At 46.5% G+C, this 17575-nt stretch overlaps 1 protein-coding gene across 4 annotated transcripts in view; it reads right to left on the bottom strand.

The window, feature by feature from the left end:
• The window catches only part of pde10a (phosphodiesterase 10A), an 87907-nt gene that overhangs the window by 37975 nt on the left and 32357 nt on the right, over nucleotides 1–17575 (bottom strand). Inside the window, exon 1 of one of the 4 annotated variants that reach the window (XM_029254100.1) lies at nucleotides 17321–17556. The exons of 2 other annotated variants lie outside the window; for them this stretch is intronic. In XM_029254100.1, the coding sequence (XP_029109933.1) occupies nucleotides 17321–17384 (64 nt within the window). In that variant the 5' untranslated portion in view covers nucleotides 17385–17556. Of the gene's footprint in view, nucleotides 1–17320; nucleotides 17557–17575 lie in introns of those variants that run through there. One more of the 4 variants, XM_029254099.1, reaches the window with a different exon arrangement.

The raw sequence follows: 17575 nt of genomic DNA, 5'->3' as shown, positions 1-17575 counted from the left end.
AACCCAACCGCTCAACACGTCTCGTACAAAGTCGCAAGAGAAATCCTTTACCGCGCTGTTGTCTTCCATCAATTTACCACTGGGGTATTTCATAAAGCGACTATTCGAATGAACCGAACGAACCAAATAACTCCAGCACACGCTCCGAGGCCAGCGGCAGCCCTGACGCTTTTCCCGATTTCAACGGCCCCGATTCGTTGACAGAAGTCGATAAGTAACCCAAGAGATCCAGCTTTGTAAACCCCCTCCCCCCCCAGAGTTGGGTTAGGTGGAGGCAGGGGCATAATGCGGCTGCCCTATCCTCACAACAGGGAGCTTCCTCGTTCCGCCCAGCAGAACTCCTGAGTGTTTACTGTACTACCTCGTCTCCACGGAGAGATGGTCAGCAAAGACCAAGGACGGGGAAGGAGGGTTCGATGGCGCTTAATAGGCAATTAGGTCCTTGAGAGCCTGCTAAATGCAGCTGTTTATCGTCTTTGTTGTTGCGCAAACAGCCATTTGTGAAACTGCCGTCGAGGTAAAGTACGCTTTTAATGCGCCCGCTGGCGTCGGCGCGGCTGCCCCTTCTCGCGGTCGTTCGGGGAAGCTCCGACGCGCTGCTGGCGGCCAAAGGCGCGGCTCGCTTAAGGCCCAACTAATTCAGCAGGAGAGGACATCGCTCCGGGACACCGATGTGACGTCGGCATACGCACACGTGTCCTTACGGTGACCGCCGAACGCACGCAGGGCATCGGCACCGAGAGCAAAATCGGCTCTGGGACGTCCGTCGAGGGTCAGGAAGAGCGAGCCGGTAAAAGCCCACATGGCCAATGGATCCACGTGCACTCGGTGTGCGCGTGCGGTACTTTTCATCACAGCCGTTTTCATCCTTTTTTACCTTTGTCCGAGAGGTAATTACAGGTCATTACAAGCACAGAACCGAGAGAAAATGCCACACTTACGTACCGACCAGTCCATAGATACTGCCAGACGCCGCGAAAGTCTACTTAAATAGGGAAGGGGGGAAAAAGAAAACCAAAAAAAAAAAAAACCCACTGCCTTCTTATTTACAACAAAAACCTTTGCCCTTTTAACAATACAAGCCGTATGTAAATGGACTATAAATTATGACACATGCAGACACTGGAGATACAATTTTTCTCTCTTTTTTTTTTTTTTTTTTTTTTTTAAAATTCCATTTCATAGCAACCAGAAAGCGACTGTTGCTGGCCAGAACTGGGAGAAATGGCTAATGGGGGGGTCGTCAGCTGAACAGTCACATTGGGTCCAAAATTAAAAGCCCACTGGTTCTCAGTTTCGATATGTTGAAAAACTCCCACCCCTCTCTCCTTCAGAACTGCTGAATCTCTCCAGACAATGAAAAATGGTCTCAAAACCTCAAAAAAAGAGAGAAACTTTCAGAGCCATTTTCCTCCAGCTACATACATTGGTTAAGAAGAATCAGCTACGATTATCTGTGCATTTGCAATTTGACTCTATTACCGGCAGCGACGTAAGGAGCGCGCGGCAGCAAGACGGCAGCATCTCAAAAACAAGCTGTGCTTTCATAATCATGTGTTTGCGCCTAAAGCTTTTCGCCTCTTGCTCAATGCACACTTGTGGAGCCTCGACTGTACGGCACCGAGGAAGAGAGTCCGCTTAAGAGACACATGCGAACGCGGGTGCAGCATCGTTCTGCTCGGAAAGATGGGACACGGCGCCTCCACAAGTACCGCTTGTCACCTCCAGAGCTGGGGCGCGCACTCAGCAACGCAGGGGCAAACCGCGGTTCCCCATTTCGGATATTTATCGCTCTACAGACAAGTGAGCATATTAACGATTTCTTTGAGTAAACTTTTTCATATTTTCGATTTCTTACATTTTTTTTCCATGCAACTGGTACCCTACTGGTTAGAGCTGCTGCCTTTGGTCCCAAAGGTCACGGGTTCGAACCCCACCTACAGCTGTAGTACCCTTGGGCAAGGTGCTTACCCTACGTTGCTCCAGTAAAATTACCCGGCTGTGTAAAGGGGTAAATAATCGTATTATTCGATTTCTTTTCTTTGGGTCTATGCGGGACACCGGGCTCAATGAAGGTACTGCGAGCAGACAACACAAACTGCTGCCTGAGAAATGACTCATAAGTCAGATAGTCACTGCTGTTGGTGCAAGGTGCCACTCCAAGTCTCGCAAAAGAAAACGTTAATAACAGTATGCAATTGCAGCTGTAATTAAGGAGCATTATACATTAGCAGAGTCACTGAGGCCATTCAAGTAAAACACTTGGGTAACCGTTTATCAGAAAGACATAATGCTCCTCGGTCAAAAAGCATCAACAATAGGCAGCACCTTAACTCATCCGCTCCGACCACAATGAAGATCGATTTCATAAAGAGCCAAGAATCCTTATACAAAAAGCCCAGCCACCGAGGAACACATTCTTAGCTGTAACGTCTACGTACTTGTGTGCGAGTAAATATACGCGCGCGCGACAAGGAAGTATGACATGAAGTCACATTAACGCGTTCGGCAGACTGACTCGCACTTCAGCGAACGGAGGAAATGCACACAACGATGGCACGTAGACGTAGGCGCAGCGAACCCGACACGTCGCGTGTAGGACTCCGGCGACGGCCTACGAAAGCATCGATAGATCTGCTGCCCAAAACCTACAGGACCTGACCGCTCGCTTCAGCCCCACCAGACTGCGATGCCCCTCCACCTCTGCCCACTCGGTGGTCCCACGCGCAAGAGATCCAAAATCAGAAGTACGAAGGTTTTTGGGTCCGACTCCGACGTGGTGGAATGACCTCCCCCTTTCACTCAGAACTACTGAATCTCTCTACATCCAAGAAAGGTCTCAAAACATAATTCTACGGCACTCGCATCTCTCCCGATCTTGTAAGTCCGTGATAAAAATGTTTTTAACAATTTGTTAAGTAACAGAAAAGCCCGTATGGAGCTACTCATGGAATGCGTACCAGTGTATTTGGTGGCATCTGAGAACTTGACTGTACTCAAGAATCCTGTGTCTGTATCCAAACCTCTCCTCCTGCTGATGTGATGCACTCTTTGTATTCATCTCCGAGATGCACGTCCGCGAAATGAATACACGTAAGGTTTTTGAGTCAAACTTATCCCAGCATTAAATCTAAAGCGAATTAAGCAAGTTAGAGGTTTTATTTCCTTATACCTTTGGAAAGAGAAGACCCAGAAGAATTGGCACAGTAACCTGCAGTGACCCGTTTAAACCACACGTCTCACCTCTGGGGTCACTGAAGGAAACCCAACGGAAAGAAAGCGGTTAAGGTGTCCTTCTGGCCCGGAGCGCTTTATATATCTGGATTTATTTATTGCCCCTTTCACCCCTCCCCTTTCCTAAATAGAAGGCAAAAATCATTGTGGCTGAATCACATGTAACATCAAAGTCTCTCACTGCATCACATGACATGCACTTTAAAAAAAGAAAAAAGAAAAACAAGGCCACAGCTCAGACACAAGCTCTCGCTCGGCCCTGCCCCGCCCTGCCCCGCCGCCTGCATCAGCACCGATCGCCATCGATTATAGCAGCTCAACTGCCTCCAAACGTGGCCGATAGCAAGAGCCCCGCTCTTCCTGGGAATTATTCCCATACCGCACGCTGCAGAATCCAACACCAGGGTGGCGATCTTCACTACCGATCCCCATAGAGCCAGGTGTTTTAGTGGTTTCTCCGGCTCGAATTCAAAGTTGACAGCGAAGGTGCATGGGACGTCCTTCCAGCAGGTTTTTGGGGAACAAGTCTTCGGGTCAATTCTCGAACGTACAAGTGGACCGAACGCCCGGACCCCACCTTACACCCTAACCAAGTCCGCTCCAAAGTTAAGATTTTCGAACCCAAGCTGCAGCTACTACAAAGATTCAGAGAAAGTTTACTTTAAAAACACGCTATGTAAGCCGTCTTTAAAAAGGCTCTCCAAGCAGGCACATACCGGAAAAAGGATGTGTTGGATTAGTCAATTTTAGGCAAAACGAACGAGTATGACAACCGTTTTTGCTTATTAATAAATTTTATTTTAGAAAAAGATAGATTATATAATAGCAGAATCAGAGGCATTAAGAGGCCAGAAACCCATACGCTCGGATCTTGGCTAGAAGGCCAAACCGCGACGGAGGCCGAGCACCGACCGCAGTCCTCCAAGAGTCCGTCTTCAAAGCAGCGTAAAGGGACCCAACCCCACGACCGACACGATGAGCACGAAAGAGGGGTTTTCAGATCGATCGAACAAAGACGTTTAACGCACGCTTTTAAGAAAAAGGAAAGCTTGGTCGGAGCCCACAGCCGATCGTTAGCGGCGCCAGCGATCGCGCCCTCATTCCGCATGGTTACGCTCACTCCCCTACAGAAACGCTAGATAATTAGATCGAGCTTCTCGTTCATTTAAGATTAACGTGTCTTAGAAAGACTGGATGTCCAGCAGCAGCGGCTCCACCCTTGGCAGTCGTTACGTGCATTAAGGTGGGATCGGAAAAAAAACGACCCCAACCGAAGCGTTTGCAAATCTGTACGGTACAGCACGCAGTTTACCGTGCGCTACACCTAAAATGCCACGTTGGGTTTACGGAAACGCGCCAAATGTTAACGTCACTCGCTCAATTATTCTTTCGCTTTATGCATCACTCCGAGTTCAGGATATATTTCACCACTTTGTGTTTCACACGCTAGAAAAACATTAAATAAAGCTAAAGAAGTGTCACGTTCTCGGTAGACGCTACCGATTTTCACGACTTTCGCGATCGACTCGATGGTTAAAGCGCGGCGCGCAGCCTCTTCCGCTTCTCCCCCGTGTTCGGCGCACTAAATAAGCTCGCCAATTCAGACCGTGCCGTCAGCTTCCATCGCCGAGTCAGCCCCCGTCTTCGTGCAGAACGGCCCCGGGGAGCGAGATACGCGGCACATCGGGGGCCTCGTGAGGGAGCGCGCCACCCCCACTCCCCGGGCCTCGGGGGGCGTGCGCCGCCAGGCCACACACAGCCCACATTTACGAAAGCACGGCAGCGGTCTGCTGACCGGAGCGCCTATATGGCGCAGTCCCGGTATACTATACCGAGCGTGGACGCGCATCCCGAGATGCGGCATTTCGTCCATCCTGGAAGAGGTCTGCAAAAAACAGCAACACGGTAACCCGCAAGACACTTGCTCTTCGGTGCAGGGTCTTCTCTAGTCATGGCATCGCATTTGGTCAAACGCAAAAAAAAAAAAGGGACAACAATGACCATGTCTGTTTCGCCATTTATCACACATCTTAAGTTATTGAAATATTTTATAGTTAGCCATTAAACAGAATGCAATAAACAGAAAATATTAAATATTGGACCCAGGGGATGATCCTGTCTACTCCAAACTAGTATGGATATAATGTTTAACTTAATAATTTAATATTTAAAGCAACTGGGCACAAAAAGCTCTTGAAATTGTAACGTAGGTGCAACGGTAATACGTGCTTTGAATGCATGCTGTCAATCAGAATTAGTGAAATGAATTTCAATAACACCTGATAGATGAGGGCCGTCTTTAGATGAACACTTGCAAGAATCTGAAATGCAGAATTTGTGATTAGATTCTGCTTCGGTTGCAGCAAGTCCTACATTTAATAAAACTCCGGCACACAAAAGGTGTAAAAAATTAATGGCAACGAGAATGACGATCGTCCCTTTTTACTACCACGATACTCTTATTCGCAGCAATAATCAATGCAGTCTTCACAGAACAACATGCAAAATGGATATTTCAAGGTGCTTTTCAGGAGTTCGTTACAAAGTATTTAGGGTTATCCGACTCACGCCATCCAAGGGAGAAAACACATGCGAGTTACAAGGAATGTGTCCACAGGTATACTGCTCATTTCCTCTTCTCATCACAAAAATAAATACAAACCGTCAATTAAAATGGTGTTAGAAACGAGCAGGTCCACTTTGTGGATACTTCATTATCCACTTCCTGCTTGTTTTTGGACGTTTTGCAAATCAGAGTACGCTGTAAGGTTCTTTCACCATTTTTGCAGAACAATTTACTTTTCACCCCACTGTACTTAATCCTCTATTTTTTGTGTGAAGCACACAAATGTAATGGAATTGCGTTGTGCTTTTCCCCCCTTTTTTGGAGCCACCGATTTATAGCCGTTCCCACTTGGTGCGGAAGGCGTTCGTTTCGACCCGACCGCCGCGATTCTGAAGTACGCTTTTGGCACATTCTTGGTATGATGTTTCCGCGAATTTGCGTAGTGGTTTATGTCGATTTTTTTCTGCCGATGTCAGCTATGTGTACATTGGGAAATACACCGTTAGCCAATCTGTTCTTTGTTTCCATTTTTCTCCTTCCTGGATGGATTACAACATATTTGTACTGTACATATATAGTTCATATCTATAAATATATTGACCGAACGCTGTGATGGACAAGACGCCCCTTGCTGACCTGGGGAAAATCAAGCTACCATAGAGCAACGATGCCTTCGTTACCCGTAATGTGATTTACGCTGGCACTTGGACCCCCAGAGATTTTTTTTTTCTCCCTCAACTTTGAGCAGGGAGTTTTTTTTTTTTTTTTTTTTTAAATTCCTTTCCTCCGTGGCCACTGGACATACTTATCGCTTCATAAAAGCATTGATAATGTTTTACACTAGTTCCGTAGTGTCTGTTTCCTCGTCCGATCTATTCGTTTCTTTGCCCCGTACCTGTGCGTTCAAGCGCTGTGTCGCTGTACGAGAAGAGCTCTACAGAAATACACTGAATTAAATCCATTTGAGAGAAGCCGCCGATGTTGACGTTCATGCTGCCGTCTGTCGCCGTGCGCTTTCCGAGTTCCTGGATGAACTTTGCCGGGTCGAGACCTGTAACTCCTCACCTTTTGTACAGTCTGACTGTGTGAAGATGAGCTGCTCAACAGACAGGGAGTGTAGAAAACCACCCAACTACTGCAGAAATTGCCAACATAACACTCGTTTTAAAACTTTTTCCTAATTATGTTTTGCACCCCAAGGGGTGTGGGCAGCCAAGTTTTTTTTCCTCTCTCATCTGAGGCTTAGGAGGTCATACTCTTCTCTTGCAGTCTTCTATACACCCTATCGGCCGTTACTTGTCGTTTCTGCCGTTAATATTTGTCGTGCACTTCAGATCAAGTCCTCACGAAGGGCACTGTAGAAAAACATATTTCACTGACTAAATCTCCAGTCAAAGAGGAGAAATTTAAAGCCTACAAGAATATTAAAATTGTACCCGCCTCCAACAATAGCTGCACACCAACACCGGGTAGTCGGTGGCAAAGGCATTAGCGGTTCCTTTCCTCAAGTCAGCAAGGAAGTCTGTAAGATGGAAATATGCATGAAGAAAAAGGTGCAAAACACTCAAGCACCTGACCGGATGGGGGTGGACACTGGGACCCGGGCAGCGTGCGACAGTCGCAGCCCACGGCGAGGAGCTACGGGGAGGCCGCCGAACCCCTCGCCCAGGGGCTGCAAGTTCAAATTCCTAATGGGCCATTTCCCTGTACATGGCACGCATAATGAAGTCCTCGCATTCTTTCGGGAGTACGCGCTGTAGAACGAACGAGAGCCAAAGCTTGCTTACATCTCACATCCGTACAACATAGCACCGCAATAAGAATGCACGTTTCTATGCTCGAAAGCAATCCTCCCGCTTTACGGAGGTTAAATCTGACAAAAGTCAAACATGTCATTTCTGACAGCATCACCTAGACCACTAACAGTTTAATGTTTTTACACCGGCAGCTCCGCGATGGACAAGGGAGGAGAAATCCCGAGCGAGGCTCCCTTTTATCATCCGCACGTGTCCTCGCTTCCGAACGCTCTTATCGAAGGCTACCCAGCGCAGCCGTTTGTCCCCCGATCGGCTCGCGCGGCGCTCGATTTCTGTCCTTTGTCTGACGAAAAGGGACGCCCATCCTCTGGCGTCCGTTGCCTTGCGTGACCCCCAGTGTCAGCATCTCACTTTAAAATGGTTTCATGATTCTGACAGCGGAAGTGGCGACTCAGCCAAAGAACCCAGTGTGCACACAAAAAAAAAAAAAAAAAAAACTTGGTAATAAAGAGACATGCTGCAATACTATACAGTATTTCTGTATTGCCTTTCTTTTAAAAAAGCCTGCAAAACAGTCCTTTTGGAAAACAGTCTTGAAAAGAGAAAAAGTTTGCATGTTTAGGGTGTAATATATGTGTCTCCCAATTTTTGGTTTTTAAAGAAAGTAATAAATTATCACTTAAACCGTAGTCATGTTAACTTGTCCCTTATTCCAAAGATGACTCCATTCATACTCAAAGCACACAAAAAAACCCCCATAACTCTGCATCACACTGAAAAACTGTAGCTGAAGCCAACTCCGTCTAAATCTCAACTGGAACCGGCGTCATCCGAAAGAGTTCAAATTTAACCGAGGTGAAAACGCACACGGATCCGTCCGAACGGAACGCACTTTAGTTCGTAATTTCACGGGACCGTAAGGTAAAACGACACCCTGTGTTAAACGTGATATTTGCCCACGGTAACCGAATCCCAGGCTTAATATGACAGAGAATTACAGCTGGAACGCAGGATACCGTTTCAGTGCCATCAAGGTCACACAACACGGCTAGATTACATATTTACACAACGCATAATGTTAGAATCAATCTTTATTGAGCTTATTGCAATTAAACTGAAAGGCAAAAGGTCACACGCTAGAGAGTACCATTGGCGCATCCATAGGAGACCGGTAAAAATAAAACGACAACTAAAAATACTTGTGAATTTCATCGTGCAAATTCAAGCAATACTTAGACGGGACGTCAAATGTGTTTGATGATAGTGATTTTACATGCATTTTAGATTTTTCAGCCATGAGTGAGCAAACACCAGTTCTGCAATACAAAAAAAAAAAAAACACAAAATGTATGTTTTATTGAGCTGATCTATGTACCCAAAGTAACTTAAAGTTAGGCTGAAAAACTAAGCTACTTTGCAATGCAATAATTTAACCATTTAAACAAGTGGATCATTCTTAACACAGCGATCGATGGCAAGTTCCTTCATCAAGTTGTGGGTCCCGTCACTGCAAGGCAACGGCTCCAACTACGTTGCCAACATTTATTCATTTAGCAAACGCTTTTCTCCAAAGCGATTTACATCTCACGTGAAAATACGAGTGCATTACATGAAGAAAGAGAGAGAGACTTGGATGCAGACACGCGATTCTAAAGCAGTTTGTTGCTTTCCATCCCATGAACCGACGTACATCACGAGTAGCTCGATAGAGGTTTTTCCCGTTAATCGACAATTTCTAATCGCAAAACCGTAACAAACGTTCACGTCGCACGAGCCGCTGCTCCAAAACATTGTGATGTTTCTTACACACGCGTGTCACTCGGTTACATTAGAGCTTCTCAATACGGTAAATATGGCAACGCTCAGAAATAAACGGGCAGTGCAATCTTGATTCATTTTACAAAAGCTGCCAGCGTCGGGAGCGAGCAGTGGAAAAGACACACCGAAAGCAGTATTTAGTCCGGTTTCCTAATAATCGGTACGAGGCCGGAGCGTTCTCGTCAACCACGTTCCTGCCGACGTCAAGCTGGCTACGTTAGTCAAAACACCGGCGACACACGACCGTCTCAGCAGGGAAGTTATTCAACTTTGATTTCACTTTACGTTGAACGACATTTCGCTCGGAAAGATTCCGCACTGTCGGCGCTACGCGACAAATTATGTCATTAGGTCAACGGATTTTAACACTGACAAAACACCGGGGACTGGGACCGAGATGAGTTTTTCCACAGCATCCGCACGGTGCTGGAGATGATAAATATGAACCCGCTCCCTGGATGAGTAAAAAGGTTAACGTTGCTCAGACCTTTCAGTGAGGAAAACAGGAAGGAAAGTGAGCCCTTCTTAACATAATGCCAGAAAAGCAGTCCACCAAGGTACTACCTTTCATATTCCTAACATTGGTGGTGGGGGGGGTTTAGACCGGCGTGTGTACGTCAGCAGGTTCACTTGGGTCTCCCAGTGCAGGCGCCACGGAGAGCATGCGTTTCTGATCTGTCCCAGGGCTGGAGTGCAATCTGGACTGCGACACGCGACAATAAAAGTTTGTGACGACAGGGAGGGATGCGACCCGCCCCCGTTTTACATGCTCTTAGAGGCGAGCCTTGCCGACAGGCCGCGGCACCCCCGCATCCCCGGCGCGTCACAACCGCCCCTTCACACGTCTCATTCGCGCCACCCCTCTTCTCTTCTCTGTCCCCCGTCTCCCCTCGTGTCCTAGTTCTGCGTCATGCGGTGAAGGAGCATCGTAGCGAGAGGGGAACGGCCTTTTTGGAAAGTCCTTTACGGGCCACTTGCTGGAAGACCTCACCGACAGCTGGCCAAAGGTGTCCCTGCAGCACGTGCAGCTTGTTCAGTGCCCATATGGTCTCAAAGGTGCCCCCCCAAAGGGCGTTAACATATACCAAAAATTATACACACAGTCCACATACAACAGGTCCCTACAATGAAAACTTACTGCAGTGGCTTATAAAAATATATACTTTTTGCACACAGTGAACTTATTATACATTTTTTGCTCGGTCATGGCATGCTGGTGCACTGCATAAATTGCTCACATCTTCCCCTCCGCAAAGCACATGGACACCATGCTTTGTCCATAACTACTAATGTATATCCTTCCTAGCACATGGACAATCACACACCTCAATTCAGATTAATCCTATATGACTATCGAAATAGCAGACTTGCATTTATTCATTTCGCAGATACAATTAAAAAAAAAAAAAAAAAAAAAATTTGTCCAAAGGGACATACATCTCCAAGAATAATAGAAAGGTGCAGTACATCAGCAGAAGGAGAGATTTGGATGCAGACTCTTGATTTGAGGACAGTCGATTTGTCACATCCCACTATATAAACCAATACTATACCCAGTAGCACACACGCACACGTTTATAGAGCACTTATGAGGTCATGGGAAAGTCGAAGCGGCTGAGTTTTGAGAGCCTCCTTAAATGTACGGAGGGATTCAGCAGTTCTGAGTGAGCGGGGGAGATCCAGACTGAAGCCAAAACCGAAAACTTTTCCTTCGATTTTGGACCTGTTGTGCACGGGGATATCGAGGGGGCAGAGGGGGAGTGTATCAGTCCGTATGGGGTTCCATACTACTATTCATTTTGCAGACACCCATTTGTACAACACAGTCGTTTTTACTGGAGTAACTCAGGCAGGAAAGGGGAACAAACCTTTGCTAGGGACACCACACAGCGCCTCTATCGGCACAGCATCCGCACGCTTTGCGGAGCAGAAGACACGGGAAGTTATTCTGCGAAATGTCTTTCTTCATATCAAACATTTATGAGCCAACTTATCAAAATGCCTCATGCCATTTGCTTCTTGGATGGATTCCAGACCACTGCGACCCTTCACTGAACAAGCAGATACTGAATGAATAAATTAAAGCATCAAAGACGAGATACGTAAAAATAATATTTTTGTTACAAATTTTAAACGTCATTCTTTCCATGTATAAAATACCTTTTATTTTGGCATTTTAAATTTTGTGTGACATATTTCTGATCCCGGAACAGATTTCTCCATCGTAAGAATTAATTGTAATTCAACCCACTCAGTACGGGAATCAGCATTATGAGGTGATTTCATGGCATCAATTATCCTAGTAATGTGAGGAATGAGTGAATATGACAACATTCTTTGCCACTACCTTCGCAAATAAATGCTTGCCTATAACTGTATAACTTCTGAATATATGCGCACGAATTTAAAGGCTGTTTTGGGTGGCCTCACTTACTTCACTCTTATCAGAATTAAGGTCCGAGCAGCGAGTTCCTTGTCCATCCTACTCAGGCTGGAGCAAAACTCGTTGAATCCTCTCCAAACCCTCATACTCGTAACAGTTTAAACTGCTGCTCTGTCATTTTCTTCTGAAAGGAATTCAGTTGAATTATGGAAAGCTACTGAAATATCGATATTTTCTCATTATACGCCAAGCGTCATCGGTAACTGACCCATCCCCCCCCCCCCCAGACACCTTCATTTAGCCGGGCATGAAGATGTTTTATGACGTTCCAAACACTGTTCAGTTGATCGTTTTGGTCGCGTAACTTAGGGGAACTTCAAACATGAAGTCTTGGGAGGGGTAACTGAACCGCAGTACATTGCATGTACTACGGTGCAAGGCTAGCAATTTGCCATTTGTCTTTTTTTTTTAAAATAAATAAATAAAAAAATAAAAAAATAAATGAATAAATAAATAAATTACAATGGAGCTGCAACCACAAACCAGCAGAGTGTCCAGGTACCGTACTAAGACACGTGACCCGAATAAGGGAGCATTTCAACATATTGTGGCACCAGAGGCCCAGCAGGACACCGAAAAAGACAAACCAGGTTAAAAATTTCTGCGCGATGCACTTGCCTAGAGCAAGGTCCTGTACCCGCACTGTGCTGGTAAGCCTTTACAAAAGGAGTAGCAAAATATACGTGAACGTCGAAGCGTACGAGTGCGGTCCAGGAAAGGATGTCCGATGTCGTGAGCAAGTAATGCAACGCGATTCCGATTTCAAACACTTTCTTACTAACCCAGGACAAAGAAGGCCACAGTACATCATGTCACTACTTCAAAACAACACAATAAAGGCAGCGTTTTGCACGCATACTTTACAACGTGTAACATTTCTTGAACTACGCAGAAAATTAAAATCTTCAGACACCGGTTACCACTGTTAGGCAATTAAGCAATTAAAAAGACACGATTTAAGACAATTCAATATCTTCGGGCTTAAGTGCCACACTACTTACGTAACAAATGACGACTAAAAAGACTGCTTAAAGAAGAAGGGGAAAAAAACCTGCTATGCTGACAAGAAACTAAACAGCAGCTAAACGACATCCATGGGGGGGGGGGGGGGGGGGGGGGGGCAGGACGGTCCAAGCATGATGCTGAACAACTTCCTGCCTGACAGTTTGCTACCCTCCACCGAGTTAAGTACTTTCTACATCCCCAGTTGGGTTTGGGAAGCCTGTCAGATTGCATTACCACTGACACCAAGTAGCCTCCGATAGCCTTTCAAAAAACAAGCATGCATGCGCGCGCGCGCACACACACACACACACACACACACACACACACACACACACACACACACACACTTGCCATTACAGCAGAGTTATGATTCTCGTTACATTGAAACAATTACGTGACACCACGTTTGCCAGGTTACTAAAAGCTGGCTGACAACGAAAAACTTCCTCACAGTATAAATATTTTGCATTTCTCTCAAGGTTTCGGGGAAAGGATTTACAAAAAAAAATTGGGCAGGCATACCAGCATCATGGAATGCATACCATCGGCCTTGACTTGCTACATAATTCTGTATGCTGAATTATCCATATAATTGCATTTCTTTAAAAAAAAAAAAAAAAAAAAAAAAAAAAAAGCATATCTTCAATTTCCTCATCATACAAGTATTTCTATTCACCCCGGGGGGGGGGGGGGGGGGGCGGGACATGGATAGACAGAGGTAAACATTGAAGAAATTGCTATTTTCCCTGGATAAGTCTGAATCATTCAAAGCGTACTGCAACAAGTAGTTTACACAAGTAAATTCTGCACAAATGCAACATGTCAATTAAAAAATAAAAACTAAAAAAAAAGGCATTTCCTTAAATGCTGGGCCTATGGTAACACACACACACACACACACACACACACACACACCATCTGATACTGCTTGTCCCGTACGGGGTCACGGGGAGCCGGAGCCTAACCCGGCAACACAGGGCGTAAGGCTAAAGGGGGAGGGGACACACCCAGGAGGGGACACCAGTCCATCATAAGGCACCCCAAGCAGGTCTCAAACCCCAGACCCACCGGAGAGCAGGACCTGGTCCAACCCACTGCGCCACTGCACCCCCCATGGTAACAACAGCACTCTTCATATTGTTATATTATTATAACAGCACCTCATCTCTACTACCTGAAAATCCATCCACTGAATACAGAATGAATAAATTGGTCCAAAAAAATAGCTTTTTTTTTTAAATTGATGTTTACTTGTTTGAACTAGTGTGCTGTATGTATTAATCTCTGAAAGATAACAAATACCACACTTGGATACAAAATTAACTAAATCCATTTTAATATGGTGAAGAAAGATCAAGGTGCAAAATAACATTACAGCTGCAACGAAATTCTGGCCAATTTTTTGCTTTTAAAAGAACAAACTTCAGATGGAAATATTAAAATCAGAAATGACATAAAAGGAGAACGAGAAGAAACCATCCAAGGCCTCAACGCAGAAGCTAATTCTTTTGCAGATGAAGGATGTCATAAAGCCAAATGTTTACTTTGCATTTTCCTCATCGATTGTGCACGGACAACACGGCCAGAGATCTCTCGATACAGGAAGTCCGGTGGGTGAATGCCACGATATGCTGCTGCAGGCAAAGTCCATTAAGATAATTCAATTGGATTTCGGTAAACTGATTCTCATAGACTACTTGATTTCTTGATAAGAGCATTGTCTCTCTGATACTGCATAAAAGTGTGGACACAACCGTTTTCATTAGCAGTTTTTTTTTTTTTTTTTTTTTTGGGGGGGGGGGGGATCCCCACCTCAATCAGCCACATTTCCCTTTATCACTCACACCCTGTCAATAATAATTTTTTTTATAGAGCACTCTTCTCATGCTGTGACACAGAGTGCTTTAACACAAACATAAGGCAAGAAAAACAGATACAAACAAAAGACGGTCAACTAATGGCTACCATACTGAAGAACTTATTATAGAGCTATAAGTATACCTACTGGCCACCGGGGAAAGGAACAAAAACTCCCAAGTGAAAGTTGAGGGGGAGGAAAGAAAAAAAAAAAAAAAAAAAAAACCTCTGGGGGTCCGCGGGCCAGTGGTAGCCCACCCCTCCTGGGCATTCTGGAAAATAACAATTTGTAAGCCAGTGTTTAACAAGTAATTATAATTACAGAACTGAGGCTCAGCCTGCACCTGAACACACTCGTTCTGATGTACTTTGTTCTGATTTCCACAGGACAAAAGAGCAGGGAGGCCCAAGAACTCCATTCCTCCTGTCAAACTTCACACGAACTGTGCGACACTGTTTTTAATTGATACTTATGAAACTGATGTTCTTGTAAAGAGATTGTTTATAAGAGTACCCCAGAAACAGAAATACGAAACAAAAATTAAAGGCATAAGAACATTATACTAAATAAAAACCCAGAACTGGTCCGCACTGAAAGCTGTCAAATCGGGAATGTGTACGTTTATTCATGTAACAGACCCTTGTGTCCAAAGTAACTTGCAACGAACAACACGTCGCACTGTTTTGCCCACAACTTTTCACCCAGGGTGACTTAGAATGCTACACACACTATGTACAGTGAGTCACTGCTCTACACACCAGTCAAACAGTTTCTCTCTCTCTCTCACACGGAAATTAAGAATCCATCCAGGGATGTTCCAAACATGTTCGGCCACAAAGCCCACGTTTCCAACACATCACAAATGCGTGCACACTTTTCTCCACATGTTTCCATCCTGCCTGACTGGGGGGGACTGATGTGACGACTGACAGAGAGCATCTCCTCACTTCACTTGTCCCTGGAACCAACATATAGACTGAAGCTGGCAGGGTGACGCAACAAGTAGCATTGCTCTCTCACAGCGCCTGGGTGGGGTGAGAGGACGTGGGTTCGCTCCCCACTTAGTCTGTGTGGAGTTTGCACATTCTCACCGTGTCTGTGTGGGTTTTTCCCAGGTGCTCTGGTTTCCTCCCACACTCCAAAGACATGCTGTTCAGGCTCACCCATACTGCGTGAGTGGCAAAGAGAGAGAGTGTGTGTGTGTTCCACTGATGTATGGATGAGTGACCCATTGTAAGTAGTGTATCTAGCAGTGTAAATCACTGTGGTGAATAAGGTGTGTGGGCTCATAACACTACACAGAGTTCATTAGATGTCAAAAGTTTCTGATGAATAAATGAATGTAAAAGCCATTGCTATTGCACAATACACACACAGACTGGGGCTCACTGCTCTGACAGCTGACATGTTCAGCAGTCATCTATGACGTCGCTGCCACATATCACTGCTTTTTCCCCTCTTTAAAAAGTTGGTGCCCAAATTAGGCAGTGATACCAACTGCCTGCTCTGTACGCGATGATTGTGCGGAAACACGCGATAAAACAATAACGAAGTTCCCCCTTAGACACATAAATATCTGCAGGATCTCGGTAGAGAAGCCCAGACCAGAGCCTTGCCTGAAATTAATATGCAGTACATGATGATGATGGAAGTGGGCCGCGTCCGCGCGACGCCTCGCGCTGCGAAGTGTGCCGAACGCGAATCACGTCAATCAATCAATCAATGTCCAGTCCACTCCGAGCGAGAGGAGGGACAGTCGCTCGCAGTCAGTAGGTTCGCTGATGGAGACCGAGCACCACCTGTACGCCCCCCCCCGTCCCCCGTCCCCAGCGCACCCTCACTTCTCCAAAGCGCACATTATCGCGAATTAAATCAATATCTCTCTCGGAGGCGAGCAGCCGCCCCCCCGCGAGGACACCAAGGCCACCACACGGGCGGCCAAGCGCATTGCGGCGTCTCGAGCCCAACAAGCGCCTGCGTTCGGACGGCGGACACGCACGCGGGCAGCCCGCGCGCGCGCTCGGCGTTCTCGCGCTCGGCGCTCTCACGCACGACGCTCCCTTCATTAACATAAAGAGTGCGCTGCTCTGTCCTGTCCTCTCCAGCTCAGCTCATTCCGTGGACCTGCCGGTCGTGACACCGACCCCCCCCCCCTTTTGCTTCAGAAGTTAAACACTCTCACCTAGACAGCAGCGAGTGGGGGTAACAAAGGAGACCCCCCCCCCAGAATCATCATCCCCACCCTTTGACGCTCAAACGCACTCGTCACAAGCCACGGCTGCAGCAGGGATTCATAAAAGATGCTATTCCGCGGCTTAATTCATAAAAACGCACAATCATGAGCGAGATTTAAATGCTTCATATTACCTTGCCCGCGCTGAAACCGTGCACACACCCCCCCGCAACAAAAGCTCTAAACGAGCCGCGGACTACGGCAGTCACGTGTACGTGATTTGAATGAACCAAACACGTCAATAAAACAAAAAGTTTGTCAACAGGCACGTACAGACGTCCGCACGTCAAAGTAGAGAAGAGGGAAAAACTGCAACAACTGTGTGTTGATCCGGAGCCTCAGTCAAAGCACGTCTAAGTTGGCGAAATCGTGCAGCAGCGAGCGGCTAAAGGAAAGTAGTACGTACTCGGGCCGAGGAAGCAGTCGGTGAACCTTCTGAAGCAGCTTGTTGAAGGCGGACCATCTTCCATGTCTGAGCGCCGCGCGAGCGGAAAGCGTGCCCGTGCTGCGGATCCCGCCGCAGGCCGTCCCGCCGCTACCCGCGGCGAGCTCCGGACACACCGAGTGTACACGAGCGACGCACGCTCCGCGCACGAGCCTCCGTCCGCCCCGAGTCCGCGCTGCTCCTCCGGCTGACGCGGCGGAGACCGCGGCGCTCCGT

Source organism: Scleropages formosus, chromosome 8 (genome assembly GCF_900964775.1).
Source record: "Scleropages formosus chromosome 8, fSclFor1.1, whole genome shotgun sequence".
In the NCBI taxonomy this organism is placed as follows: domain Eukaryota; kingdom Metazoa; phylum Chordata; class Actinopteri; order Osteoglossiformes; family Osteoglossidae; genus Scleropages; species Scleropages formosus.
This window is presented reverse-complemented; position numbering and strand designations above follow the sequence as displayed.